This window comes from Myotis daubentonii, chromosome 16 (assembly GCF_963259705.1).
Source record: "Myotis daubentonii chromosome 16, mMyoDau2.1, whole genome shotgun sequence".
Classification (NCBI taxonomy): Eukaryota; Metazoa; Chordata; class Mammalia; order Chiroptera; family Vespertilionidae; genus Myotis; species Myotis daubentonii.
The window spans coordinates 17,429,730-17,457,492 of NC_081855.1; the positions used below are offsets into that span (position 1 = coordinate 17,429,730).

The window sequence follows — 27,763 nt, forward strand, 5'->3', positions numbered from 1 at the left end:
GCTTCCCCCCCTCCTCCCAGGCTCCCGGCCTTGGTTGGGGTTTGTGCAGGAGGCAACCAATCGATGTGTTTCTCTAACATCAACATTTCTCTCGGTCATTCCCTCTCTCTTCCACCCTCTCTAAAAATCAATGGAAAAATATCCTCAGGTGAGGATTAAAAAAAAAATTTATTCAGGCCAATGCCATGGGCCGAACAAAACACAAGTTTACAACGTCTGATACATACTACATAGTGCTTTTGTTCCCATCTATAATTATAAAATTGTAATATGCTAATTAGAACGGATGTCCTGCAGGATGACCTTCTGGACGAAGCCTGGGCTGTGAGGGAAGCCAGTGCCGGCAGCCGGGGAAAGGAAGGCCTACTCTTGCACGAACTTCGTGTATTGGGCCTCTAGTCTTCTCATATGATCCTTAGAGTGAGGGGCAGATACTATTATTAGCTCCACTGTACGATTTAGAAACAGCGCAGTTTAGTAGCTTGTCCAAAGTTTAAGCACCAAAGCTGGAACTTGAAGATTTTTTAAGCGCGATTTTTCTCCTTTTTACAAATACATCCTTTTAGAAACACTTATCTTAAAGATAATACTTATTTCAAAACATATTACGCTACAGAACGGTAAAAACAAAAATGACCACTAGTCCCAACGTGCAAACATAAGTGCTATTAATTGGTGTATTTCCTTCCCTATTTATTCAACAAATATTAAGCAGGACATGTGCTAGGTGCTGGGGGTACAAGACACAGTTCCTGCACTCATAAGGCTTACAGTCTCATCCTTGCCCTTTGTTCCTTTTTACTGGGAACCTGGGTGTGGACAGTCCAAAGAGTTTCTTTAAGAAGCCAAAGAGTAAATTAGCTGAGAGTGCATTTCTGGGGGGCCCAAGGCTTCCGTATGCCCACTCCCACTCAGGTTCTCCCTGGAAACAAAACGACACGACTGGACCCCGAGTGAAGGAGTTACGAGGCAGAAAGGGGAAGGGCCAAGCTCGCCAGTCAGCTGGCCGAGGACTTAGGTCTTGCCTCTAGGTCCTAGGGAAAGGGGTCGGGCGGGGGCAAGTGGTATGTGGCGTCCAGGAAGATGACGAGGGTCCCGACGCTCGTGAAGATGATGAAAGTCCACAGGAAGAGGCGGTCCACGACCATGGCCACAAACTGCCAGTCTTCCTTCAACTGGGGGTAAGCGGAGAGAACTGTCCCCGAGCTCCAGACCCCGGGAGGCCACCCCCCGGCCCTGGGCCCTGTCCTGGTCCTCCTACAACAGCTCTGAGGTAGGGCAGACTGCGAAGCTACCAACGATTGGTGACGGTAAAGAGCCAGTCAGATAAAAAAAAAAAAAAAAAGGAAAAAGAACCAGTCGGAAGACAGGGGGCGGGACCAAACGAGGACGCTTCCAATCAAAAATAGAAACGTAATATCAGAGGCGGAGCCTGAGTTTGAGGGTGGAGCCAAGGCTGTGCCCGGCTCCACCCTCACCGGACTTACCGCATCGTGGTCCTCCTGTTCCTGCAGCTGTCGAGCGATGTAACTGATGGAGGCAACGACCTCCCGTAACTCGGCGGGCAGGCCCACAGCCCGGTTTGGACCCTCGATAAATCGCCGTAGATCCAGGGCAGACAATTCAGGCTGGAACCTGGAAGAGGCGGGACCGTTTGGTCAGGTCCCGGGTGCAAAGACACAGCCTGCGTTCGGGCCATAGCCCCCGCCCCAACATCCTGCCCCTTTTCACACGCTCTCAGGCTCTCCCCGCCGGCGGCGGTGACTTCGCCAGCCTCCCGTAATTCCTCCCGTCTCTATGGCGTAGTCTCCCCCTTTCAGCAAAGTGGGCAGCAGATACTACAACTCCCGTGATGCTCAGCATCTTTGGGGAGCTTAGACCGCCTGCCTCCGCACAGACTTCTGGAAATTGTAGTTCTCCCTCCCTGAGTAGGTTCTACCTGTTGGGTTTGGGGAAGAGGAAATCGTTCGGTGGCTTCCGGATGAAGTATTCATCCGTTCCCCGACCCCAGCCACTCCCCGGAGTCTCCCTGAGGGCTGCTGCGGGCGGCTCCGGCATCTGGTCTCTCTCAGGCTTGGGCCTCTTCAGGCCCAGGTACAGAGGCAGCTTGTGGATAAAGATCTGCAGAGTAGAAGAGGCGTGCTGGAGGGGGCTCTCATGCTTTTAGGCCAGCAGGGAAACAGCCGGCCACCCCCACACCACATGCCCATTCCTAAGCATGTGCGCATATGTCCCCAGAGCTCCACAGGCAGGGAAAGGCAGCCACGCAGCCTTCAGAACGCCGAAGCGGACGGGAGCCATCCTGACTGGAGAGGAAGGTTATGGGGCTCCACCCTGGTAGTGCCGCGCCCTGAGGATGTTTCCCTGGGACCCAGGAGGGCCATATTGATGATGAGAGTGTGCGGGGTTCTTGTCCCCGCATCAAGAAGGGCTCAGGAGTCTGGAGAAGGGGCTGTGCGTAGGTGACATAGGAATCCAGAGGCTAATAACGAGTCCGGAGACGAAATATAATTTTGTAAGGCATTCTGGGGGTCAGAGGAGCTTAGCTAAAGGAGCTAAGTTCTAAGATCTTAAGTCTAAGGCAGCGGTTCTCAACCTGTGGGTCGGGACCCCCTTGGCGGTCGAACGACCCTTTCACAGGGGTCGCCCAAGACCATCCTGCATATCAGATATTTACATGACGATTCATAACAGTAACAACATTACAGTGATGAAGTAGCCACGAAAATGATGTTATGGTTGGGTCACCACGTGAGGAACGGTATTTAAAGGGCCAGAAGGTTGAGAACCACTGGTAAGGCCTTGGGTTCTCTCCTCGTCCCCTGTACCCCATGCTTCTTATGAACACAACTTGTCCTGAGGCGAGACAGAGATACGCACTTCAAAGGGTCAGGGTTTGGTACAGAGTCCATTGTCAGAATGGGGGAATTAGCCTACGGCTGTTCAGGTGTTTGGCCAGTAGGAGGCAATGACATGTAGATGAAGGTGCCCTTTAACTGTCTGGCAGCCACAATCAGTTTCCTATTCAGGTTTGGGGAAAGGCCTTTAGCCATTCCCAACAGGTGACTACATGTGTGACTCAACCCTGTTGAGTCCCCCCGTCTCATCAACCTTTTGATGAAACTCTTGAAATTATGACATGCTGGAATTGGTCTACGGCAAGAGTGTGGGGTCTATGAAATGGTAATGATGGGAGGGCAAATGTAATTGTGCAACGTTTGGACACCCAGCGGGCCTTGGCACTTCAACAGTCCATGAAGAGCTGTAGTTCTCCCTCAGTCTGTGAAAGGGAAGGTTGAAGTGGTAGGAGGGAGAAGTCAGACCCGGACAAAAAGCCAAATACTAAGATTAAGAGTTAATACAAGCGAGAGGAGGAGATTCTCTTACCTGACGGACCCACAGGGGCATTTGGTGGGTGTGAGGTGAGCGATGGTGCAGGTTGAGGACAACAACGCTAAGGATGACTGAGAAGGTGACGAGGACCATGGTAAACATGAGGTACTTAATGATGATGGGGACAGCCAGGGAGGTCTCGGGCACTTTGTCTGCCAGCAGCAACAGGAACACGGTAAGAGTCAGCAGGGCAAAGATTGAGAGCCCCATCTTCTCTCCTTGGAGGGCAGAGGGGAAGGCAGAAGAATTAGGCTTTGCCGGGAGACAATCTCCACGGCATAATTGGTGACCATGTTTCCAGCCCACTCACTCAAGGACAGACTTTTGGAAGGACCAACTGCATGCCAATGATTCCCACATTTATACCTCCAGCCTGGACTTATTCCCTTACACTTATATTCACCTGCCAACTAAACCTCTCCATTAAGTTTGGGATGTTAAGTAGACATCTCAAACTTAACATGTCTAAAACCTAACTCCCTCATCACCAACTCCTCCCATAGTCTTCCCATTTTATAAATAACAACTTCATCTTTCCTGTGGCACAGGCCAAAACCCTTTCAGTCATTCTCAGCTCCCTTCTCTCTCTCATCCCACATCCGATTCATAGCAAATCCTAATGGCTCTACCTTCAAAATATATCTTATCACATCTACCCCTAACACTCGTGTAGGTATAAACCACCATTACCTCAGGTCTGAGTTATTATAAAGGCCTCCGCTTTGCTTCATCCTTTCCCCCTCCCCCACTCTGTTCTCAAGAGAGCAGCCAGATTGATCTTTTTTTAAATTAAATATTTTTTATTGACTTTTAGAGAGAGAGGAAGAGAGAGAGAGAGAGAAACATCAATTGGCTGCCTCCTGGACACCCCCCACTGGGGATGGAGCCCACAACCTGGGCATGTGCTCTGACCTGGAACAGAGCCAGCAACCTTGGGGTGCACAAGGCGAAGCCCAACCAACTGAGCACCACTGGCCAGTTAACATGTAAATCAGTCCCTGCCCGCATGGCAGCGTGGCTCAGTGGTTGAGCGTCAACCTACAAACCAGGCGGTCACAATCTGATTAATATGTTACACAGATTAACTCAATTCTAACCTTTACAACAACTCTGTGAGGTAAGTACTGATTACCTTACAGCAAGTGCTCAAAAATAGCAGCGACAACACCACCACTTACATAGAATTTACTGGGTATGCTCATGAACTCACGTGATCCTCAAAATAATCCTATTCTGTAGGAACAACCATTGTCCTTGTTTCTAGATTAGGAAACTGGAGACACATAGAGATTAAGGAATTTGCACAAGGTTACTCTTACTATATTATGCTGCCTCCTAGAGAAATGTTGGCTATTACTGCCAAGAGAAATAGGAGTTTAAGAAACTAGTAGGTGGCCCAGCAGGTGTGGTTGAATGTTGACCTATGAACCAGGAGGTCATGTCTTTCTCTCCCTCTCCCTTCCTCTCTGAAATAAAAAAATAATAATAATAAATTTTTTTAAAAAAAGAATAGTAGCCCAGGAACCAAGAGGTCACTGGTTGGATTCCCTGTCAGGGCACACGCCTGGGTTGCAGGCTCAATCCCTAGTAGGGGACATGCAGGAGGCAGCCAATCCATGATGTTTCTCTCCAATTGATGTTTCTATCTCTCTATCCTTCTCCCTTCCCCTCTCTCTCTAAAAATAAAGACATATTTTAAAAAAGAGAGAGAGCCCTAGCTGGTTTGACTCAGTGGATAGAGCATTGGCCTGAGGACTGGAGGGTCCCAGGTTGGATTCCAGTCAAGGGCACATGCCTGTGTTGCGGGCTCGACCCCCCAGTAGGGGGCGTGCAAGAGGCAGCCGTTCAATGATTCTCGTCATTAATGTTTCTAATCTCTCTCTCCCTGTCCCTTTCTCTCTGAAATCAATAATAATATATATATATATATATATAAATATAGAGAGAGACTAGTAGGTGTCTAAAAAGTGAAGGAAGGAGGATACAAAGAATGAGGACAGGGAACAGGAGAGGTGTCTAAATCTGAGAGAGGTTTCGAGGATGAGATACGAGGATTCTGAAGTATTCAGAATTTACTGGGTGAAAAGAAGTGAGCAACAGAAGACAGGCAGAGCCTGAGGCTGGAGGAAAAATCTGGATCCAGATAAAAAAGCTCTGGTCGCCCTAACCGGTTTGGCTCAGTGGATAGAGTGTCGGCCTGTGGACTGAAGGGTCCCAGGTTTGATTCCGGTCAAGGGCATATACCTTGGTTGCAGGCACATCCCCAGTAGGGGCTGTGCAGGAGGCAGCTGATCGATGTTTCTAACCCTCTATCTCTCTCCCTTCCTCCCTGTAAAAAATCAATAAAATATATTTTAAAAAATAAAGAAATAAAAAGGCTCTGGTTGAAGAGAAAACCTGAGTGAGATTGCTGAAGCACAATCCGTGCTGGCTTGACAGGAAAACCTTGCCTGGATTAACGGTGGAGAGGAAGAAGCTGAGCTCCTGGTAAAAATGGGGGCTGGGCCTGACCAGTGTGGCTCAGTGGTTGAGTGTCAACCCAGGAACCAAGAGGTCGAGGTTCAATTCCAATCAGGGCACATACCTGGGTTTCAGGCTCCATCTCCAGTAGGGGGTGTGCAGGAGGAAGCTGGTCAATGATTCTCTCTCATCATTGATGTTTCTATCCCTCTCTCCCTCATCCTTCCTCTCTCTGAAATCAATTTAAAAAACAACAACAAACACACACGAGTGCTAGGGCCGCTTCTCCCTTACCCGCATCTGGCGGCAGGTAGAAGACGAAGATGGCCAGGAGAGTGATGAGGATGCATGGGGCAATGACATTGACCAGGTAGAAGAGCGGTTTCCGGCGAATGATGAGGTAGAAGGTGACTTCTTGGTGCTGTCCCTCTCCCACTCCCCTCGGATCCCCTGGAGGCTGGATTAGCCGAGAGGGCTTGTGGATAATCTCCCATTGGCCATTCTCTTGGTGAAGGGGAAGAAGAACAGGAGAAGGGGACAGATGTGGGGCCTGGTCCTTGCTGGTGCCGGATATGGCTGGCTCTACCACATTCTAGAGCCTCGGAGGCTGATGCGATAAGGGGTTAGCTGTGAACACCAGGCTGGACAGCCCATCATTAATAAACTGAAATAAGTCTTAGCACAATGTAGCTAGTCATACCTATCCTGCTGACACCATAGGTTTGTATTGGCATTGCTGATGGAGTATATTTACCAGCCTGTTAGAAACCGGAAGCCATAACAGCCACAGATGTGGGATCCAGGCCCACTCACCAATGAAGGTCCCTTCATGAATGTCCACTTCCTGCCGTTCCTGCCCATCCAGGCCCACACCAGTGTGCAGGCTGACCTCTGAGCTGTCATAGCTATAGGAACGAAACACCATGGTGCAGTTCTGCCAGTCAAAGGGGAAGTAGGTGACCTGGATGGAAGGAGGAGTCACTAGAGCTGGCAGAGAACTGGTCAGGGCTGGGGGAGTTAGGGCGATCACAGGGCAGACAGGGGTCATAGAATATGGAGCACCAGGAAGATGAGGGCCACCAGGAGCGGTCAGCGGGGTCACAAAGGAATTGGAAGGTTATGGGGGGGGGGGCAGGGGCAATGGAGGGGAGTTACTGAGGAAGACTGGAGGTCAATGAAAGTGAGCAATGAAACAATGGAAAATCAGGAGGTTAAGGGAGATGTGAGGGTCAGGAGGGGTAACGGAGGAGGGAGGGGTGGGAGTCAGGCTATCAGAGAGGGAGGGTTTCTACGAGCGCCTGGAGTTCCCCGGGTGGAGCCCAGAGACCTGGATGCTGCAGCTACTGCGATAGTTGCCAGGGGGCTTCCAGCGCACGGAGCCATCGGAGGTTACCACGACGTTAATGTCCAGCGCGACGTCAAAATTGCCGTCATTGCTGCGGGGAAGGCATCTGCTCAGGTGGGACCAGGCCCCGCCCTCCCAGAGGCCTCGCCCCCCCCCCCCCCCAACCCACCACCCCGTCCTGGAAAGACCCTACTTGTTCAGTAGCACCACGTCTGGGAGCCACACGGATCCAGCCGTGATGCGCAGTAAATCGATGCCTTCGTACTCGGCGGGGTCCCAGCTCAGCCTGTAGTCATTCCACTCCTAGGAAAGCAGAGGCCGCGGGGGGCTGTCAGGGGCTGGAGGCTGGGGGGAACCTTGGAAGGTCCGAGGGAAGCGCGCAGTGAGCGCGAGGGTGGGGGGCAGCGCAGGTGTGGGTGAGATTCCGGAGGCCGGGAGTTCTGGTTCCGGCTCCCCCTGCACTGGCTCGGACTCCAGCAGCTGATTCCCCTTCCCTCGCAACGGGTCCCAATTTTTTAGTCCGTAACAACGAAGACGTCGCACTAGCTATCCTCTAAAACAGTGGTTTCCAAACTGCAGTTCGAGACCCGTTCGTGGGTCAGGAATCATATTAGGGGCCCCAAAATAGTTCAAAAAAATTAGAATGAAAAAATGCACGAAGTACAACTCCCGCAGTAAAGACGGCATTGTTTCCCGAAGCTTCTGTTTCAGTTGTTTGTTTTTAATATATTTTATTGATTTTTAATAGAGAGGAAGGGAGAGGGATAGAGAGTTAGAAACATCGATGAGAGAGAAACATTGATCAGCTGCCTCCTGCACACCCCCCACTGGGGATGTGCCCGCAACCAAGGGATGTACCCTTGGCCGGAATCGAACCTGGGACCCTTCAGTCCGCAGGCCGACGCTCTATCCACTGAGCCAAACCGGTCAGGGCTGTTTCAGTTTTTTTTTTTTTTTTTTTTTTTTTTTTTTTTTTAAATATATTTTATTGATTTTTTACAGAGAGGAAGGGAGAGAGATAGAGAGTTAGAAACATCGATGAGAGAGAAACATCGATCAGCTGCCTCCTGCACATCTCCTACTGGGGATATGCCCGCAACCCAGGTACATGCCCTTGACCGGAATCGAACCTGGGACCTTTCAGTCCGCAGGCCGACGCTCTATCCACTGAGCCAAACCGGTTTCGGCCTGTTTCAGTTTTAAATGTGTTTTCTTTTTTGTTTGTTTTTTGTTTTTTGTTTTAGTTCATAATGAAAAAATTATTTTTGACTGGGCCGGACATTCGAGGACATTTGTAAAGGCAGCGGGACACTCTTTCCCATCCCGGGGGGGTCTCCGTACCAGGTCTAAGTACACCTTTGTGCTCATCTCCTCATCCTTCTCGTTCTAGAAGGGAAAAGTTTAAAAGGTAGAGGTTATATAAGTGGAGATGGATGAGGGGGTTCGGCGGTCCAGCTCTCCCTGGAAACGCCCCGCTTTTTCTGAGTCCCACCCGCTCGGGCCCAAGCCCCGCCTCTACCTCCGAAACTTCCTGCGGTCTCTACTGTCAGTCAATTCCCGCGCAAGTCCCGCCCCAGGAGCCCCACCCGCAGCTCCAAAGTCCGACCCTGAATCTCCGCCCGCTGCTGATTGACGCGACCAGCACCAAGCTCCGCCCAGCCCGTGACCCCGCCTCAAGGCCCGCCTCCCAGTCCGCCCATCAGCCCGGTTCCACTCCAAGATCCGTCCGCAGGCGGGTTCATCCCCGCACCCGGCCCCACCCCCGGCCTGTCCAGCAGTCACGCCGATGTCCGCCCAGGCTCTGCTAGCGACCGGTCCAGCTCGCAGCCTCGTCCCGCCCCCGTCGTCCCTCGGTCCGGCCCTACCGACAGCCACGCCCCCAGCCCGCGGGCGAGCCTGACCTCCACCGCCCGTGCGTCCTCACCAGGCTGATGAGCTGCGCCAGTTGGAGACCAACGCTGACCCCGACGCGGTCTCCGACCTCGCGCGCCGGCCGCACCGAGCTGTCATAGCCCGAGAAAAGTTTCTTGCGGAGCCGGCCTTCTGCCTCCGAGCCGCGGGCGCCTGGAGGAGGGCACTCAGTGAAGCAGGGTGCCCGGCCATGACCTCTGGCCCCGTCACTGTCCCTCTGAAGCCCAGACTTACCCGGGGCGAACGGCGCCCCCAGCAGCAGCAGCAGCAGCGCTCCTAGGGTCATAGCCCGGCCGCGTCCAGTGAGCTCGCTCAGTGAGCCACCGGGATGGCCAGGGCAGGGGAAGTGACGAGGCGCCCAAGAATGTGCACCTGTTGTTGGGGGGCAGCCGCCAGCCCACCCGCCCCGCCCCTGGGACTTGATCCCGCCCCGAACAACTGCCAGTGCACGCCACCCACGGATAACAGACAACACATCCGTTGTATAAATCTTCTTTATGTGAGAATGCAGGGAGTGGACCCTGCCCTCCCCCCGCCCCCCCAGCAGAGCCAGGACACGGTGGGGCCCGGGCGGGGTCTATGTGGGGGAGGGAAGCATCAACGCCTCTGGCCCTCCCTTTAGGCCTCCCCAGTCTCCCCTGCCCAGGTCTGAGGCTGCCCAGAGCCCACCTCCTAGTTCACTGGTAGGTTCCTGATCTTTTCCAGGCCTGCCCCTAGCTCTCCGTCGTTGTTTTTTCAGAAGAATCTAGCCAGGCCCTTGTTAGGTACCTAACACACAGCTGAGGTTATAAGCTGTAAAGTAAAGCAAGTTCTATTCAGGTAGAAGCTCTGGGGTTATATGAGTTCTGGAACCCAAGAGAGGCCCTCACCCTCCTTGTCCTGACTTAGGAGAGAGTGGTGGGACTTATTGCTGAATTGGGGTATCTTCACTGGGATGGTCAAGTCTATATCATGTTTTTTATTATTATTGGGGGTGACACTGGTTAACAAAATTATACAGGTTTCAGGTGCACAATTCTACAACACATCATCTGTATACTGTAAGGTCTATGTCATATTCTTCTTATTCCAGACCCATTTCCCTAAAGACCTCAGCTTTAGAGGGGATCTGGGAGGAATTCTTGCTGAGGTAGCTGTGTTCATGTCCCCCAATCCCAGACACAGGTCCAATTAAGTCATGATTTTGACCCCTTCCCCATCCTAGCTCCCCCATAATGAGCCATGGATTCCTTCTAAAACTCCTCAGCCCTTCCTCAGATTTATTTCCCTGGGCCCCAGCTGAATTAAACTGCATGTAAAAATAAGGTTAGCATTCTCTAGGAGGAAGAGTATGATTTTTAGAAAATTATCTATGTAAAACAAGAAGTAGTTCTTAATTCATCCAGGACTTAATTCTTTTTGAATAATAGCTGGGTCCTTCCCAGAACTCATTCTTAATAGGTATCACTAGGGAAGTTGGGAGGGTGGGTCTACTAGAACTTACTCTAGAGCAATAATATGGCTATATAGGCCCCAGTTCCGTCCTGGAGGGAAGGGTGGAGAGTCTGGTCTATATTCTAGAGCTGAGGTTCAGAAGGAAGTATGGCTCCATATGTGTCTAGAACACCATGCTCTAGTATTGGGTATCTCTGGGATAAAAAAAGTTAAACCTGTAGTAATCTGAGACTGGCCCCAATTCAGGCCAAGGCCAAGAGCTGGACAGGGCTCAAATCCAGCCTCTCTCTACTTGGAAACCCGGGGTCTGTCTGGGTTGAGGAAGCCTGGTGGATCCAGCACAGAGCCTTAGTGCAGAAACGGCCCTGGCTGAGGTGCCTGGTGTTGCAGAACCTGTTCAGAACAAGGCAGAAGGTGGAGGAGGGAAAGGACACTAACCCTGAGCTCCAGTAGATCTATAAACCTATGGCTCAGAGGCCATGAAAAGGGCTCCAGGAACTGGCTGAGCCTGGGGAGGGGAGTATTGGAGTCCTGTTCTCTGTTTGGAAACCCCTAGTGCCATCTTAGGAAAAGGCTTTGCGGGGGGCGGGGTGGGGGCGGGGTGGGGGCGGGGTATAAGTGTGGAAGGAAGGAAGTGAGCAGCCAGGACACTTTCAGACATCCACCTCTAAGGTCCAAGCATCTAAGGGTTTCAGCAGTTCCTAGGCTCCCTCAGGGTAGAGCACCTGGTGGGACCTGGCTGCTCAGGGCATGAGTATGGCAGCTGGGGTGAGAGCAGGTCCAGGAGCAGGGCTGGGAGACAGGCTGTGGCGGTGGCTAGACCGGTGCAAGTGCAGGAGTGTCCAGTCCAGGGTCTACATTTCAGGGGGCAGGGGGACTGGAAGGAGACGTCTCGGGGACACTGTGGAGAGAAGGCTCCCGGTACATGGCCACTGTGAAGGGGAGAGGGAGAGTTAGGCACAGAGAGACCTAGGCAGAATCAGAGCTCTGAAAGGGCTCCCTTCCCCTACAGTCAGCCTCTGAGAACCCCAACCCCATAGGAGAACTCCCCAAACCCCCAAAGGCCAAAGTCTTCCTGGCTTGGTCCTCCTCACACTTGTAGCCCCTGAGATGCGTGTCACTAAATGTCCATGTCGAGGTCAATACCCTTCCACGTGGCCCCCATTTTCTCCAGTCCATACTCACCCTCCAGGAGCTTGGGCACAAAGTGGGCAGCTGCCTTGGTCTTCTTGACTCGATTTCCCTTCATGACCCGACCCTCTTTGTCCAAGCCTAGGTACCAGGCCCGGCCAGAACGGCACTGACGGTAGAGAGCAGAGGCGTACAGGACATAGTAATTCTCAAAGACACACTCCTTAAAGCGACACTCAGCTGTGAAATGTTGCTGAGGAGACAAAGACCCAGGAAGGCACACACAGACAAAGAGACAAAGAGACACATCACTGGACAGAAGGGAGCCCTGGGAAGAACAAGCCAAAATATAATCCATACATTTCAGGCTGGGAGGGCCAACTTCTGATCCATGTGGGAACTGGGAGGAAGAAAGGACAAGGAAGCGTCTGGTAGGTCCTGAGGGTGAGGAACTAGGCCAGTGGTTCTCAGCCTTCCTAATGCCGCGACCCTTTAATACAGTTCCTCATGTTGTGGTGACCCCCATTTTCATTGTGACAAATTGAACATAATGAAAGCACAGTGATGAATCACAAAAACAATATGTAATTATATATGTGTTTTCCGATGGTCTTAGGCGACCCCTGTGAAAGGGTCGTTCGACCCACAAAGGGGTCGCGACCCACAGGTTGAGAACCGCTGAACTAGACTCTCCACTCTATTCCCAGCCTCTGAGTGCGCCCTATCCTGAATGACTCTGGGGCAGTGAGTGATAATGAAGCCTGGAAGGGGTAGGAAGAGCAATCGGGGCCCTGAAAGGCTGAGGAGTTGGACAGTCAAGAAGCCTGGGGGGTATCTGGAGGGCAGTAACGACAGGACACCAGCAAGCGCTGGCGTGGGAGGGAGTCCTGAACCCTAAAATAGCTGTAGTTGAGAAAGGTGTAGCTGGGGAATCTGCAAACCCCGAGCCACTCAGCCTCTTTGTCTCACCGAGCTGTAGAGCAGCCCCTCAGCATTCATGGCCATGTAGTGACCCAGCTTGGCACTCTGGATGGTAACCACACGGAGCCCCACGGGGATCAGATTAAAGTGGGCTGGGGATGGAGAGAGGGGGCATCAGTACCCCAGGCCTTGCATCCCCATCTGAACATTCCCCTGCCCCCCCCATTCCTAGCTTCACTTCCTCCCTTGGGAGTCAGAGGCCGACTGTAAACACAAACTCAAGCAGGCATGGGATTGCCCTAGTCTCCTAGCCCCACTAGCCCCTTCCCACCCAGGGGCCGGCTTCCCCTCTCACTGAAAGAGCTGGTGTCCTCTGGGGTTCCCTGGATGCTCCCGTCGGGGTTTGCCTGGAGGTAGAAACCCTGGCGGCAGAACAGTTTGGTGACGATGCCTTTAAGTTGAGGCTCTAGAGAAAGACACATTCATCTTTAAAAATGACATCTCTGTTCCCAAAAACATTCCTACACTTGGTGGGATCAGAGGGGGGAAAAGAAGGGAGAGGGGAGGGGAGGAATTGAGTGCTAGGGCCCCGGCTTTCCCACCCTCCAGGAAAGCTCTCTCCCCCCTCGCCTGGGTTCCTGAGGAGGCTGAGGTGTGGGTCCCTCCTGCTGCCTCTACCCACCGGCTTTCAGTGTCATGTATTGAAATGTATTGAAATGGATTAATTCCTACTCCACAGCTCAACCAGAACAGGGGTGGAGGAAGAGAGGAGGAAGGGCACAGGTTCATCAAAAAGCAGAGGGAGACAGGCAGGGCTGCGGAAGTGACATTGTGTTTGCGAATGTGGGGGGCCGCAAGGTGACCACAGGGTAGGGGCGCCCCCTCAAGAGTGGGGGTGGGACTGGGCCTGACGCTGACTCAGCACCTGCTGCTGCTGCTGCTCCCTTGGCACGGGCCTCGCCTTGGCCCAGCGCCGGCCAGTCTGACACTGACCCACTGTCTGTACCTGTCAGCCCGCTGGCTCGGGGGCCCAGGCCTCCCCGAGGCTCAGCCTTTCCCCTTCAGCCAGGTAACCCGCCTGGGGTGGGGGGCGCCCGGGACCAAACCTAGGAAAAGGGGGGAGGTGGGGAGGCAGGGTGAGTCACGTGGCGGCTGGGTCCCACTCAAAGGGTGGGCTGCGGACCGTACCACTGCGGCGGGCCGGCGGCGGGGGGGGGGGCGCGGGAGGAGGGCGCGAGGGGCTCACCCTATCGGAGCTGGGAGCGGGCGGGAGCAGGGCCAGAGGGACTCCCTGCCTGTGGCACCTGGACGGGACCACGCGCGAACCCGCACAACTCTCCACGCCGGTCGCTTGCTGTCGGCCGACTTCCGTGTACCCCCTCGTAGGTGGTACGACCCCCCGCCTCCGAGCGGGTCTCCCGCCGGCCTGGTACCGTGTCTGAGTTCCTCGCAGCAGAGGGTCCCCTGAGCTCGTGGGGCCCGGTTTCGGAGTCTCGTGGAGGGTCATGGGGGGAACCCAGCTCCTCTCCTGAAGCTCAGGTCAAGGGGGGAGGGCGAACAGAGGGGCGGCTTGGCGAGGGAGCTGCAAGGACACCCAGGGGAGAGCTGGGGAGATTGGCGCTGAGCCAGGCCAGCTCGGCCAGGAGGAACCGAGCCAAGACGGGGAGGAGCGGGAGGAGCGGGGTGGGGGCGGGGCCGCCGGAGCCGCAGAAACTCTCGGGGTGACCCAGGCGTCCGGAGCCCCCAGGCCCCTCGGCTGTGGATGGAAAGAATCGCGAGAGCCTGCACGTAGGCGAAGGGCTGTGGGGGTGGGGATCGGGGGTGGGGGTGGGGGAAGAGCGGGAGCCACGAGGCTTGGGGCGCCAGACTGAGCCCCTCAAGCCTTCCCCTTGCCCTCAAAAGCAAGGAGACTCGGGGTTACGGGCAACAGAGGAGGGAAACTGAGGCAGGGACTGGCAGAGACTTTGTGGTCCACCCCCTTTCACTTCCCGGGAGCCTCCCTCAGTCGGGCTCCATTCTCCAGAGCCCCTCATCTCGACCTCCCGGGCAGAGAGACCCCCGTCCCGGACACCCCCCCCAGCCACTCACCGGGGCCGCGGTCCAGCCGCGCGGGCCGCCCCCCGCACAGTCGCACCTTGGACAGCAGGATGAGGAGCTGCTTCTGGCAAAGGGACTTGGTGCCGCGGGGACACACGCGCCGCTGCGCCGACACCGGCCGGCTGCCCCCGGGCTCGCGGACCTCCCGCTTCTGCCGGATCAGGCTACTGGCCAGCGCCGCCATGGCGCCCCGGGAGGAGACACCCCCAAACCAGCAGGCGCTGGGAGCGCGCTGGGCTCCCCCGGAGAAGCCCTCTCACCACGGCATGCTCTGGACGCTCTTCCCCGACTCGCCGCCCCACCCACCGGACCTTAGGGATAAGCCTCAGCACCCCGAACCCTCCCCCCCCCCCCCCCAGCGTCGGCTCTCGCCCTGGGGCCCCCTTGCTAGCTCCACTGGATCCAGCAGCCTATGTACCTCTCAGGCAACCCACCCTGGACTTTTGCCCCCTCCCCTGCTCTCCAGTATCTCTGTCCCCACTTACCCTATCCCAAAGTCATAACCCTCAACATTTCCAATACGTGGTTCCAACATCCCCAGGCATCTTTTCACCCTATTTCAGGGCCCCTGAACTCCTGCCAAATCTACTTTTATAATCTCAAGGATGTGGATCCTTAGCTTTGGGAATATTAGCTCACCCCACCCCTGCTGGGGCCCTGCCAGTGTCAGGGCAGAACCCAACTTTGCCACCCTCGAAGTGAAGAGGATCTCCCACGTTTCCCCCACTGAAATCCCCCCAAACTATGTCTGGGAATATCCAGGCTGTTCCTGTTCAGTGAGAACGGGTTATCAGACTCCGTCTCTAGACAATACCTTTTTTTTCTCTCACCAAGTCACCCCCATTTCTAGTGGCTCAGGGTTCAAATTGCTGAGCCCATGTTACCCTCCACTATTTTTGAAGTCACCTCCAAATCCACCCTTCTTGGTGGATACACCTGGTAGGTGTCTGGGGGGCCCTCTGTCAACCTGGAAATAAGGAGCATCCGTTTTGGTGGTGGTTTTTTTTTCTCTCTGGCCCCCCTTAATTTCCTCAGGAACAGCTGGTGCTGTTTAGATCCCACCCCCTCCAATCCAACCAGCCCCGCAAAAGAGTGCGCTCATGTCACCAGTTCCCAAATGTGAACAGGCCCCCTACAAGTCTGAGCGCATCACTGCTACAGGGCTTCCTCCTCCTCCCCGGGACTACCTATAGCAACCCCCTTTCCCCCGACGCCCCTCCACCTGTCCTGTCTTGTAGATCCCGCGACGGGTGGTGCTGGCCCGGGTTCCAGGCTCCTCCCTCCCTGTCCCCCGCAAACGGAGCTTCCCTCCGCGCCTGGCTAGGCGTCCTGGGCCCCCGGAAGAGTGAAGGTGTCCCCGCAGAGCGCCCTGGTCCGGCAAAATCGGAGCACGGCCTGGCGGCTGGACCAAGTGCAGCGGCGGTAGAGGCGGCAGCAGTAGCAGCAGCGACAGTGGGAAGCTGAGGCGGCCGCGGCAATCGCAACCGCAGCTCGCGCTTCCCCAAGAGCCAGCCTGGGGGCGGGGCAGGGGGCGGAGACGCCAGGAAAAGGGGGTTAAGTTGGGCGGTAGGAACCCTGGGGTTCCTTAGAGGCAGAGAGTGGGGATGGACTTAGAGGCAGGGGGAGCTGAGGCAGGGCCGCATATCTGGGTGTTCAGAGGAGGAGGAACCAAGGTGACTCCATTGAATGGAACCCTGGATGAGGGGAGGGAGATGGGGCTTAAGATCAATGGAAGGGTGAGCACCCAGAGAGTGAAGGGACCCTACGGCCCAGGATGGGAGGACAGAACTGAGGAAAGTGGAGGTAATAACTGAAGAGACTGGGGGGAGGGAGTCGAGATCTAGCTTGGGGCGAAATCCGGCCTCCTTAATATGATTGCTTTTGTGTGAGACGAATTAGTCTGTCTCTGATCTCCATACCGCTCTCCTTTCCACTTATCCTCCCCCTCCCGCCTATAGACTCCGAAGAGACGGTAAGAATTGGGGGAAGATAGTTGCTAGAGGCTATACTAGGGCAAGAGGGATGCTGGCCACAGGTTTGGAGAGCAGAGAGTCCAGACGGGAAAGACCTGTACCCCGGATGGAGCGCGAGGCGAGTGGAATGATGGGGAGGAACCGCAAGGATGCCTTCTTGAACGGAATTTTGGGTCCAGGGTGCTCAGTGTCTCCCAAGTGAGGGACTTTCCATGCTGGTAGAAGTCCTTAATGGGCCCCGCCTCCCACACCAGCTAAGCCGCCCCCCTTGCGCGCAGTCTTGGCCTCCTCCACCGTGGCGCACAGGGCCCGGGCAGGGTCCCCACGAAGCCGGGCCAACGCCATAAGCAGCGCAGCCGCGCTGTCCCCTGCCCAGAGCTTTCGGCCGCTCAGAAAATAGTGGGGCAGAGTCCCGGCCTCGAGCACACGGCTCAGCTCATCCAGCAGCCCCAGGCAGCAGGCGCCGGCATTCTCCGGCCGCGCCAGATAGAGCGCAGGCAGCCGCTCGCAAGCCCAGTAGAGCAACGTCCGCAGAAGGTAGGGCGCCGCGGCCCGGGTCCCGGCCACCAGCGGGCGCAACAGCGCCTGGGCCGCCGCGTGCGCTTGCAGCAGCGGGGCGGGTATGAGCGCCTTGAGCGCCAGCTCCTGGCGGGCGAAGCACAGCTGCCAGCCGGAAGCGCCCGGCCGCTCTGTGTCCCCGCCCGGCACCAGGTAGAAGGACGACGACTCGGAGGCCAGCGGGCCGGCCCACGAGTGGCTCCGAGCCCCCTCGGGCCAGCCATTCACGGACGCCACGGGGATCAGGTCGAAAAGCAGGAGACGGCGTGGGGGCCCTGGAGTAGCCAGGAGGATAGTGGTGAATCCCGCGTGGCGGGCTGCGTGGACCAAGAGCGGGGCACCAGGGACCGGGATCAGGGACTTGGCGACCTCAGCCAGCACAGCAAAGAACCACGCAGCCACCTTGGCCGGACACAATGTGGGCCACGCCTCCGGAGCCTCCGACAGCGGCGGTGCAGGACTCTCCGTGGTTGCTTTGGTGACGTCACCACCCAGTTCTTTCGGGGATGCGGGAAAGCCGAGGTCGGTTACATCTGGCCGAGGCGACTCGGGCCCCGAACGGTTACTAGGTGATTTTTCCAAAGACACGTGCGGGTCCAGCTCGGTGACGTCACCGGGCGGTTGGTCCACGGAGCTTGGCTGATCCTGGGGACTTTGTTCGCTTTCGGTGCGGGGGACCGAGTCGCGTCCTCCTGGGACTGGGGGTCCCAGGCAGTCCTGCCATGCCTTTCGCACCGAGGTTCCCTGCATCAATTCCGGGAGGCAGAGCCGGGCATAACAGGATTCCATGTCCAGTTGCAACTCCTGCCCGATGCCATCGAGAGAAAACACGGGCACCAGCAGGGTGAAGCCGGCGTCGTAGTGAGGCCCCCGGGCATAGGGGCCTAGGGGTGAAGGCCCCAGATCCACGGAGCCCTCGCGAATCCCGCCACGAAGCAGCAAGAGCTCTGCTTGGGGCGGAAAACGGGGGTCTCGGCGGTGAACCAGACCTACGGGAAGAGAAGGGATTGTGATACGCAACTCCGGGGCGGGGCTGAGCTGCGCGTTTCTGAAGCCGGGGAAGGTTACTCACCGAGTAAAGAAAAAACAAAGTCCTTGGCCCGGAGGAGGTCTGGGCCCGTCTTGGGCCCGTCTCTCCAGCTCTCCTGCACTCCTAGCTCCTGGATGAGCTGGGTCAGTTCCTGGAGCTGCGCTCCGGAGCAGAAGTCGATGTCCGTGAGCGGGCGGGCTGGGGCCGGGGGCGGCGGGCCCCACCAGGGGGCACTCCCCCAGACCGCGGAAGCCATGCGGCTCTATGGTTTGGGGCCGGGGAACGACACAGACGAGAGGAAGCCTAGACCGGCCAAAAGGCACCTCCGCCCTTCTCTCTTTCCGAGGCCGACAGAGTGCCTCAGGCAGGTGCGCCAACGGGTCTGCAGATAAAGGGCTGTGAGTTCCGTCTTGAAAACGAACAAATAAAGACCTCCTCTGTCCTTGCCCTTTCTCCTATTCTGGTCCCCGCCCCATGGGCCGGTTCACCGGACTCACCCCTCCTTCGGCACGTGATACCCCTCCGGTGTCCCTGTCTACCTCCCCGGACCTCTTTTTCCGGAAAAGGCTTAAGGTCTGCGGCTTCCCTAAGGGGCAACTGCGAGAGTTGGGAAGAAAATGGCTAAAGCAATCCAACAGGTGGCTTCTTCCTGCTGCCCGCAGGGCCACGCCCCGAATTCCAGCCTCGCCCCTTTCTAGGAGCCGTCCAGGTGGCTCGGGCCGGGCCGGCCCCGCCTCTGTCAACACTCCCTTCGCTCTTTTCAGATCTCGCGCTGTCCGGGGAGTTGCAGTTTGTTCCGTTACCAGAGCGATGGGGCTACGCCCCCACATCCTTTACTGTTCCTCCGAAGTGCCTGGTTGGAGTTGGAGTTTCTATGGAGATAAACTGTTCTGTTTCTTTCCAAGCCCAGGTCAGCCCCACACAAACATTCCTTGGAGTTGGAGCAGAAGGGTGATAGGATATATCTAAATAGCAAACAATAATGGTGGACACACCTCAGGGCCTGGGGAGAAACAGGGGCCCCTCTATCCCATGTGAGTAGCGGAGCCCTGGTCATGTAGGTCTAGAAGGGTTCTTCCATGTACTTATAACTGCATCTTGGAGATGAGACTGCGTCTTAGAGAGGCTGCACATGACCTGCCCAAGGTCAGAGCCGAGCCAGAGAGGTGTTAGAAAGGAGCTCCCCTTGGAACCGGTGGTAGTCATGTGAGGCAAGAACACACAGGTGGTGGAGACCCAGGAGTGGACATCTGACTCGGGGAAGGGACATATTAATGATACCCACCTCAGTTACACATGTGTGGTGACGGGAAAAACACTTTGGAATCTCATACCTGGTGTGTACACAGATGAGTATCAGAACTGAAAATCAAATCCAGAGGAAACTCCCAGTTGGGCGGGGGGCAGAGCAAAGGGAAATTATGGGGAAGAAAATTGTTTTCGGTTACCAATGCTTTCAGGGACGAAGCTTAAGTCCAGGATGACAAGGGAGCCAGAATAACGGGACAAACGTTAGGACACCAGGGACAGGCTTACAGATCAGACCTATGCATTGCTGGACCAGGACTTCTTCCATACCCTTTCCCCTGGGGACTATCTCTGGAGTGATAGCCCATGGGCAAGAGAATTCAACAGAAACACCTAGAAAAATTAGAGGCCTGTAAAGGAAGGGACTCTCAGAATCCAGAGCTCAATTTGGGAAGCCCAAGTCTCAGGCGTTCCTAGTCACTGACAAAGAGAGCTCTTCTCCCTTAGCAACTCAGAGCCCCAAACACTGCCCAGAACTGGGGAGGCAGGTTTCCATACATCCGGTTGTGACCCAAGAGACCAGATCAGGAAAACTGAAGACTGGGCTCTCTCTCACATTCTGGGGTAATCAGGCGTCTGGCATCCCTACATCTTACCTCCTCCCCAGAGGTGGCCTCTGAGCCAACCTAAAAAGAATTAAGTTCTCTGGGCTCTGTGGGAGTTTTGAAGAAGCTGGGGATGGGTGACAGGGAAAGGAAAGTGACTCTTAACTCTAAAGCATTACTGCCTAGTAGGATTTTCTGTAATGATGAAAATGTCCTAAATCTGTCCTGTCCAATGTAGTAGCCACTAGCCACCCATGTCTATGGAGCACTTGAAATGTAAATAATGAAACAGAAAAACAATTTTAATTTTTTTTTAATTTTAATTAATTTACATTCTAAAAGCCATGGATAGCTAATGGCTAGTGTGTTGGAAAATGCAGCTCCAGGGCCTTGGGGATCATGGGTTTAGCTCTGCAGCTTTGGAGGAGAAGGGGCAAGTATAGTTCCAGTTCCCATCAGACCCTGAGAGTGGCCAGTGTCGGCAGTGGGGCTGGGGTGGATGTCCTCAATCAATCACAGAACATTTCTCTCGCCTCTTTATTCCTAATGCACCTTGGTCCCCTCTTTTTCCAAGGGCCTCATGACACACTGATATCCCCACTCAGTGTTCTCCGCTGAGTTGCTGGGTGCCTCTTGGCAAAGGCGCCTGGGAGATAGAGCTTCACACTTGTCTCTGCCCACTCTGAACTGCCTCTGGCGGGCATCAAAGACCACATGCCCTACCCGGGTGCCTGACCCAGTGCAGTGAGTCTTCAAGTTGGTTTTGGGAGGCATAGCCATCTGGTGATAGTTCTGGCTAGCTGGAGGAGCTGTATCCACAGGACGGTACACCCACTCTTGGCCACCTACTCGATGGGAGGATGGTTGTAACTCAATCAGTACAGGTACCTCTGAGAAGGTTTGCAGGTCACTGTAGATCACCTGGGCCTTGGAAGGGCAGGAGTACTGACCGAGTGGGTCAGGAGTCCGTGGGAGATGTTGCTCTGCATTCTTCTGAGGAGTCTCCCCATATACAAATGACTTTGTCGAGGGCAGCGAGGACTTTGGAGTCTGAGAGGGACCCAAGACTTGGACAGAGTTAGTACCTAGAGCAAGGTCTGGGTTCTTGTGGAAGTCAGGATTTGGGATAAGGCATGAGTCCTTGTGGAGGCTTGATTCCTTGTTAAGGCCGTGAGTGGTGGGGAGGCCAGAGTCTTGGGTAAGGCGTGGGCCCTTCTGTGGGCCAGGATCTTGATTAATTCCTGCGTTCTTGTGGAAGTTAGGGTTTGGAATATGTTCTGGGCTCCTGTGAATTCCAACATCTTGGGCAAAGCCACATTTCTTTTTTGCTTCATTGGCTTGGATAAGGCCTGGATTCATATAGGGGTCAGAATCTTTAGTCAGGCCTAGATTTCTGTAGTCTCCTGAGTCTTTGGTGAGGCCTGAGCCCTTATGGATGCCACAGGTTTGGGCAAGGCCCGGGCTTTTGTAGTGGCCAGATTCCTGGCCTGAGGTCTTGTTTACTTCAGAGTGTTTGGCAAGGCATGGGCTCTTCTGTGGGCCAGAATCTTGGGTAAGGCCTAGACTTCTGGAGACTCCCCAATCTTGGGCATTACCTGTACTCTTGTAACCTCCAGAATCTTGAGAAAGGCCTGGGCTGTGATGGAGGCCAGTTGTTTGGGAGTGATCTTGACTTTTGCAGAGCCCAGTCTCTTGCACAAAGCCTGAGCTCCTCTGAATGTCAGAATTTTGGAGAAATGTTAGGTTCTTATGGAGGCCAGAGGGTTGGGTGAGACATGGGCTCCTAAGAATACCTACATTTTGAGGCGGACCTAGGCGCTTTTCAGGGCCAGACTCTTGGGTAATTAGATTCTTGCGAAGGCCAGAGTCTTGGGCGGGCCCTGAACTCTTGCAGAGATGAGGATGTTGGGTAAGGCCTGGCAGCTTTTTTAGGCCTGGATCTTGATCGAGGCCTGGGTTCTTGGAAACTCTAAAGTCTTTTGAAGGGCCTGGGGTTCTTAGGAGGCCAGAGTCTTGGGTGAGGCCCAGTCTCTCATGAAGTTCAGAAGTTTGGGGTTGGATTGGGGGTTGGAAAATGGTGGAAAACTGGGAAGGGATGGGAAACTGGGAAGAGGGTATCAAGATTGGAGGTAAGGTGGGGGTTTGTGTTGAGGTGGAGGGCTTCACCTGGTGGTTGGTAGATTGTTGAAGAACAAAGGATCTGGGAGAAACAAGAGGGAGAGAAAGAGTGCATGGTGGAGGAGCAGTGTACATTGAATTCTGGACACTGGTGGGAGAATGAAAGCAAGGTTGAGAAGGTGAATCATCCTTGGAGTAGACCAGGAATTTGGGATAGACTGCAGGCTGGGAGTCTGTTTCTTTCCTCTCAGAATTGCAAGGATGGAAGCTGCGGTAAGGGAAGGTCTTAGGCTGTAAGAACTTGTCTTTGGCATCATTTGAGTTATTCCATCCCATATTCTCCAACTCCAGGTAACCTACTGTGGATCCTGTGGAGGTGTTGGCAGTATCCCCACTAAGTTGCTTCGATGTTTGCTCGACTTTACCAGAGTTTACCAGGCCCTCTCTGTCTTGGGGCCTGGAGAGGGTACCCAAGTCCTTTCTGGAATACCCAGTGTTCTGGGTGGGGCACCCATAGAATAAGTTCTTCTTTGCCATGGGGGTAGCATAGATCACATGGCCAGTGGAGAGGTCTTGATTGAAGACAGTCAGGGTAGAGGGAATAGGAGTTAGGCTGTGGGTAAGGGTGGAGGTAGGGGTAGGAGTAGGAACTGGAGTGGTAGTTGGGGCCATGACCAGTGCTGGGGCAAGGATTGAAGCAAATTTTGGAACAGGGGCTGGGGCAGGAGTAGCAGCAAGGGCAGAAGTTAGAGGAGGGTCTGGGGCAGAGGTTGGGGGAGGGACCAACGTGTGGGCATGGGTATAGGTTAGATGAGCAGGGTTGCTGGTTGGGGTATGGACTGTTAGATGCTCAAGTATGTAGTCCATGGAGTGGCCTAAGGCATGCGAGGAAACCTTGGCTGGGGCCTGGGCCAGGGTGTGAGCTGAGGTATGCTCAGGGCCATGGGCCTGGGTGCCAGTATGCTCAGGGGTGCAGACTATGGAGTGGACCTGGGCCTGGGTGGGGGCGTGCTCAGAGGGGTGGACTGGGGGGCGGGTCTGGGCCTGGGTAGGGGTGTGCTTAGGCGTGCAGACTATGGAGTGGATCTGGGCCTGGGTAGGGCGGTGTTCAGAGGGGTGGACTGGGGGGCAGATCTGGGCCTGGGTGGGGGTGTGCTCAGAGGGGTGCACTGGGGGGCAGATCTGGGCCTGGGTGGGGGTGTGCTCAGGGGGTCGGGGGCAGGTCTGGGCCTGGGTAGGGGTGTGCTCAGAGGGTCGGGGGCAGGTCTGGGCCTGGGTGGGGGTGTGCTCAGGGGGTTGGGCTGGGGGGCAGATCTGGGCCTGGGTGGGGGTATGCTCAGAGGGGTGCACTGGGGGGCAGATCTGGGCCTGGGTGGGTGTGTGCTCAGGGGGTCGGGGTTGGGGGCAGATCTGGGCCTGGGTTGGGGTGTGCTCAGGGGGTTGGGCTGGGGGGCAGGTCTGGGCCTTGGTGGGGATGTGCTCAAAGGGGTGGAGTGGGGGGTGGATATGGGCCTGGGTAGGGGTGTGCTCAGGGGGTCGGGGTGGGGGGTGGGTCCGTGTCTGGGCTGGGGCATAATCTGGGGTCTTAGTCTTATTCCCTTGGGGCAAGCAGAGTGGAACCGGATCCAACTTGCTCATCCTGAGAAACTGGGAAGCTGTCTCTTGCCTGCAGAGATAGGTGCCTGGGGCCTTTGAGGCTATGAGTTGAGGGGCCTCCCTAGCGCCCTTCATCCCCTCCTTCCACAGTCCCCTTAGAGTCTCTACGGGAGCCCTGGCGTGTCCATACTGCGGCTTCATCCAGTAGCACCTAGATTCCTTCTCATCATTCGTGTCTGGTATGCAGGAGTCAAGCTGGTTAGGGTTCCTGAGCAGGAGGCTTGGACAACGATGGAAGCGGGAAAAGGCTCTTGAGTATAGGTTCTTGGGGTCCACAGAGTTGCGCATAGCCATGGGATGGTTGCCTATAGAGTTGGGTTGCTTGTCTGCAGGGAAAGGTGGGGTAAGACGAAGCCTGAGGTCCTGAATGGCTGAACATGGGGACAGGGACAGAAGAAAGGGGACAGGGCCAAATCCCCCGAGCCCATGCTGGGAACCACTCACTCACCTTTGGGGAAAAAATGATGGAAAAGAATCCGCAAGGAGCTCTTCAGATGCCTCCAGAGCTGAGGAAGCAGGGGAAGGGAGAGCCCAGAAGTAAGGTGAGCCTTGAAGTCCAACCCTAGCCGGGCCACATCCCAGCAGCCCTCTCACCTCACCCCCTCCCACCTCAGACCCTAGGGCTTCCCCACCCTGGCGCCCAGGCCCCTCCCTGACCAGAGTCACCACATTGATCCCCACGTTGAGCAAGATGAAGCTGGCCAGAAGCAGAAGAATCGAGTCTCCTAGGTCCTGGCATTTCCTGGAGTTGGTGCCAGAGCACACTGGGGCTGCGTGGTGGGCTTGCTCACCCATGACCGGGGGTCCCAGGACTACCTGGGCCCCCTGGCCCCCACATACTCACTAGGAGCCAAACTCTTCTGGTGGGGGAGGGGGAGAACTGGGTCATAATGGAACAGGAGGTCACAATGAGGAAAAGGAAGGCCAAGTGTCATTCCCCGGTAACTGGGTTTGCGTAACCTGAGCCTGGAGAGTCAAATAGGGCCCAGAAGCCAACATCCCCCCCCTCCCCCCGCCCCATCTCACCCTCATTTTTCCCCCTCATTGCCTGCTGACTCACTCATTCGAACACTCACGGAGCAGCCCATCCGCTTCTGAGACTAGGAAGACCATGGCCTCAGAGCCCTGGGGAAAGCCAGGCCGAAATCCAGAGCCTTGCCTTCTTCCTGCCCTTTGTGAGGCTGCAGGCCGGGATCTACCCTGACATGGAACCACCACGTCTGGAATCTAACCTCAGCTTCTTACGTGGGGCGGAGCCTCTGAGTCCCCTCTGGGGACAGAAAGAGCCTCACACAGAGCAGGTGCCCGGAGACCAATGGTCTGGAGCAGGGGTCCTCAAACTACGGCCCGCGGGCCACATGCGGCCCGCCGAAAACATTTATCCGGCCCGCCGGGTGTTTTTGCCGCCGCTGCCTGTTGCTTAGCAGCCGACTAGTTTTTTTTTAAACTATAGTCCGGCCCTCCAACGGTCTGAGGGACAGTGACCTGGCCCCCTGTTTAAAAAGTTTGAGGACCCCTGGTCTGGAGTCTGCAGCGGCAAGATCTGCTGAGAGCCCTGGCGCAGGACCAGGAGGGCCCCTGCCCCACGGGGAGCCTCATGCCAAGCACACCGCTTCTCATTTCCGGGAGCTAAGGGCAGGGATCCAGGCTGGCAGAAGAAGTGGCACGGACCACCACGGGTTTCCTGGACTCTGTTGCTCTTTATTCCTCTTTCAGGGCCCTGCCCCACCGCCCCACCGGTCAGTTCAGGTTCCCAGCCCGGCTCCTGTGCAGCGAGGGCCTGGAGGCGGAGGTGGAAGGTGGCGGCAGGGAGCTGGCCCTCGCTCTGTTCTCCTGCACCTGCCGCTTCAGCTCCAGGCTGTCGTACACCTGGTGATTGGCATTGCCCCCTGGGCTCCGGCTGAGTGGCATGAAGGTGATTGGGGGCGGCTCAGGAGTCTGGGCTTCAGGCAGGGCCTGGCTGGGAGCCAGGGTCCGTTGGTATGAGACCTCGCCCAACACAGTGAGGGAGGCAGATGTCGTCAGGGGGTGCTGTGTGGGGAGGGCCTCAGCCCATTCAGCTGCCCGGCGCCGTACCTCATGGGGGTCCCGGGAGGAGTAGCTCAAGTGTCCTGTGGACGGGTAGGGGCTGTGGCTGTAAGCATGGCCGGGGAGGCTCCGGCGGTGGGCCTGTGGGGAGCAGTACTCCCGGGCCTCGGGCCGGCAGCTCAGGGCCATCAGGGCGGATGGAGGCTCGGAGGCCTCCAGGCCACGCCGCCGCTGATCCCAGCAGTCATACGGGAGCTGGCCCCTTGATTGGTAAGGGCTGTGCCCCCCATGGGCCCAGGAGGGGTTGGGAGGCAGCCGGTGGGGAGGTGGAGGGGGCAAGGGCCACTGCTCAGCCTCCATATTGCCCCAGGCGCGGGACTGCGAGCGGTGGAGCCCATAGCACTGCAGCCTCAGCTCTGACTTGGCCTCCACGCGCTTGGGCATGCGGCGCAGCTCAGGGGCCTGGTAGATGGAGGGTGGTGGCAAGCTGGCCAGGATCCCGCCCTGGCGGCCCCACAGCCTCATGTTGGAGGGCAGCCCCATCCGATGGCGCGGCCCGCCCCAGCCCCACGGCGGGTACTTGGGATGGGGGAAGGACAGGGTGTTGTCCTCCTCCAGAAAGGAGTCCGGGTCCTCCTGATCAAAGATGGGTTTTGGCCTCAGCTGTGACCTCCTGTGTCTGTGAGGTGGGCTGTGGAAGAGCGTGCAGTTTGGGGGGAATTGTCTGTGGTTCTTCCGTCTCTGCTGGTAGCCGTAGTGGGGGCGGCGGTGGTGGCGGAGCGGGCGTTGGCTGCGCTTGCGGGGATGGTGATGGGAGGAATCCGAGAAGCAGGAGGGCCGGGTCACCTTCACTTCGACAGGGTCCAGGGCGCAGTGGATGTGGATGTTTTGGGCCTTGGCTGGGGCGTCTTTGGGGGGACTTTTACAAGCCTGCAAGATTGCATCTGGGGAACGCAAGAGTCCGTGAGGGCAGGGCAGTTGTCGGTTGGGAACATGGGGGCTTGTCTTTCTTGGGCTGTGGTGGTAGCAGGGGTGTGGGGGTGTCCCCTCCCTCGCTAGCTGCCATACTTACTTTTCTGATGGATCCAATTGATCGTCTTGTCTACGACACACTGGAGCCCACGCCACATCTGGGGGTGAGGTGGGGTGGGAGTGAAGACCAAGCTTTCCACCAGCAACCCCCCCGCCCCCCGTCCCCGCCAAGACGGCTCTTGCAGATGGGGGTGCAGGCTGAAGCTGGCTCCCACCCTCCGCCCTCTGTGCTCCCAGGGAGGGCCCGCAGCCGGCACTGACCACCGTTGTCAGGTTGATCCCAACGTTGACAAGAATGATGAGACCCAGCAGCAGGAGGACGAAGTCCTCCGCATCCTGGGGATTTGCTTGGTCTTGATTGCAGTTCCCCAGGGTGTTATGCCAAAGCTTGTTTTCCATGGTGGGGGGGGGTCCGAGGGCCACCAGGGCCGCACCCCCCCACCGGCCCCGACCCACACTGCACTCATGCCAGGACCGGACCTGGGGACCCTGGCCAGCTGGTGAGGGAGCCGGGTCATAATGAGGCACATGGCAGGAGTCACAATGCAGAGGCGGCAGCCCCTTTATCCACTCCGCTGGCCCTTGGCTCAGTCCCCAGATTTCCCAGAGTTCCGTCTGTCCTTTGTCTCCAGGGGAGCTTGCTTAACTCAACACCTGATGCCTGATTTGGCAATATGGTAGCTACAGTAGTGAGACAGTCTTCCTAGGGATTGAAGCGTGCATAAAGGTTTCCTCTACTAGTATTTCATTGCTCTAAGATACGATGGCAGTTTATGTAACCTGTTGGTGTTTCCCACCCACACCTACTTGGGGCTAGCTAGCG

General features: G+C 56.1%; 5 protein-coding genes across 11 annotated transcripts; all 5 read right to left on the bottom strand.

The window, feature by feature from the left end:
• Positions 1-780: 780 nt before the first annotated feature.
• On the bottom strand, positions 781-9,486 carry CHRNB1 (cholinergic receptor nicotinic beta 1 subunit). Of its 6 annotated transcripts, none has more exons than XM_059668781.1 (11): positions 9,344-9,486; positions 9,123-9,262; positions 8,540-8,584; positions 7,392-7,501; positions 7,181-7,289; positions 6,667-6,787; positions 6,148-6,357; positions 3,388-3,611; positions 1,940-2,121; positions 1,488-1,635; positions 781-1,175 (listed from the first exon to the last, which is right to left on the bottom strand). In XM_059668781.1, the coding sequence occupies exons 1-11, from the start codon at positions 9,393-9,395 to the stop codon at positions 1,035-1,037; spliced, it is 1,482 nt and encodes a 493-aa protein (XP_059524764.1). In that variant the 5' UTR covers positions 9,396-9,486; the 3' UTR covers positions 781-1,034. The 6 variants fall into 6 exon arrangements, with proteins under 6 accessions (XP_059524764.1, XP_059524762.1, XP_059524763.1 ...); XM_059668779.1 differs by having other exon boundaries at positions 6,667-6,814; XM_059668780.1 differs by having other exon boundaries at positions 7,181-7,304.
• A 350-nt stretch (positions 9,487-9,836) lies between these two features.
• On the bottom strand, positions 9,837-15,502 carry FGF11 (fibroblast growth factor 11). Of its 2 annotated transcripts, none has more exons than XM_059668787.1 (5): positions 14,684-15,502; positions 12,951-13,061; positions 12,644-12,747; positions 11,729-11,927; positions 9,837-11,475 (listed from the first exon to the last, which is right to left on the bottom strand). In XM_059668787.1, the coding sequence occupies exons 1-5, from the start codon at positions 14,874-14,876 to the stop codon at positions 11,405-11,407; spliced, it is 678 nt and encodes a 225-aa protein (XP_059524770.1). In that variant the 5' UTR covers positions 14,877-15,502; the 3' UTR covers positions 9,837-11,404. The 2 variants fall into 2 exon arrangements, with proteins under 2 accessions (XP_059524770.1, XP_059524771.1); XM_059668788.1 differs by having other exon boundaries at positions 12,951-13,701; positions 13,842-14,826.
• Positions 15,503-15,645: 143 nt separating this feature from the next.
• On the bottom strand, positions 15,646-18,916 carry TMEM102 (transmembrane protein 102). Its single transcript, XM_059668786.1, has 2 exons — positions 18,296-18,916; positions 15,646-18,212 (listed from the first exon to the last, which is right to left on the bottom strand). The coding sequence occupies exons 1-2, from the start codon at positions 18,507-18,509 to the stop codon at positions 16,894-16,896; spliced, it is 1,533 nt and encodes a 510-aa protein (XP_059524769.1). The 5' UTR covers positions 18,510-18,916; the 3' UTR covers positions 15,646-16,893.
• A 1,541-nt stretch (positions 18,917-20,457) lies between these two features.
• SPEM3 (SPEM family member 3) lies at positions 20,458-24,675 on the bottom strand. Its single transcript, XM_059671649.1, has 4 exons — positions 24,538-24,675; positions 24,329-24,386; positions 23,593-24,206; positions 20,458-23,496 (listed from the first exon to the last, which is right to left on the bottom strand). The coding sequence occupies exons 1-4, from the start codon at positions 24,673-24,675 to the stop codon at positions 20,650-20,652; spliced, it is 3,657 nt and encodes a 1,218-aa protein (XP_059527632.1). The 3' UTR covers positions 20,458-20,649.
• Positions 24,676-25,620: 945 nt separating this feature from the next.
• Positions 25,621-27,339, bottom strand: SPEM2 (SPEM family member 2). The gene is made up of 3 exons (XM_059668220.1): positions 27,202-27,339; positions 26,981-27,038; positions 25,621-26,852 (listed from the first exon to the last, which is right to left on the bottom strand). Exons 1-3 carry the CDS (start codon positions 27,337-27,339, stop codon positions 25,621-25,623), a joined length of 1,428 nt encoding a protein of 475 aa, XP_059524203.1.
• Between the last annotated feature and the right edge of the window lie 424 nt (positions 27,340-27,763).

Bases quoted from the DNA above. Each gene is read 5' to 3' on its own strand.
- TMEM102 (XM_059668786.1), bottom strand. From the start codon at position 18,509: ATGGCTTCCGCGGTCTGGGGGAGTGCCCCCTGGTGGGGCCCGCCGCCC. The intron at 18,213-18,295 runs GTGAGTAACCTT...CTCTTCCCGTAG, and splicing joins CTTTGTTTTTTCTTTACTCG to GTCTGGTTCACCGCCGAGAC.
- SPEM3 (XM_059671649.1), bottom strand. From the start codon at position 24,675: ATGGGTGAGCAAGCCCACCACGCAGCCCCAGTGTGCTCTGGCACCAAC. The intron at 24,207-24,328 runs GTGAGTGAGTGG...CTTTCCCTGCAG, and splicing joins CCATCATTTTTTCCCCAAAG to ACAAGCAACCCAACTCTATA. The intron at 23,497-23,592 runs GCCCAGATCTGC...ACCCCCACCCAG, and splicing joins CTGAGCACACACCCACCCAG to GCCCAGACCTGCCCCCGACC.
- SPEM2 (XM_059668220.1), bottom strand. From the start codon at position 27,339: ATGGAAAACAAGCTTTGGCATAACACCCTGGGGAACTGCAATCAAGAC. The intron at 27,039-27,201 runs GTCAGTGCCGGC...CCTCACCCCCAG, and splicing joins GGATCAACCTGACAACGGTG to ATGTGGCGTGGGCTCCAGTG. The intron at 26,853-26,980 runs GTAAGTATGGCA...TGCGTTCCCCAG, and splicing joins CAATTGGATCCATCAGAAAA to ATGCAATCTTGCAGGCTTGT.
- CHRNB1 (XM_059668778.1), bottom strand. From the start codon at position 9,395: ATGACCCTAGGAGCGCTGCTGCTGCTGCTGCTGGGGGCGCCGTTCGCC. The intron at 7,502-8,539 runs GTACGGAGACCC...CTGCTTTCCTAG, and splicing joins CAAAGGTGTACTTAGACCTG to GAGTGGAATGACTACAGGCT. The intron at 6,815-7,180 runs GTCTCTGGGCTC...CCTTCCATCCAG, and splicing joins GCAGTAGCTGCAGCATCCAG to GTCACCTACTTCCCCTTTGA.
- FGF11 (XM_059668787.1), bottom strand. From the start codon at position 14,876: ATGGCGGCGCTGGCCAGTAGCCTGATCCGGCAGAAGCGGGAGGTCCGC. The intron at 12,748-12,950 runs GTGAGAGGGGAA...CTCCATCCCCAG, and splicing joins AGAGGACACCAGCTCTTTCA to CCCACTTTAATCTGATCCCC. The intron at 11,476-11,728 runs GTGAGTATGGAC...TCCCCTTCACAG, and splicing joins TGTGCCCAAGCTCCTGGAGG to TGGCCATGTACCGGGAGCCT.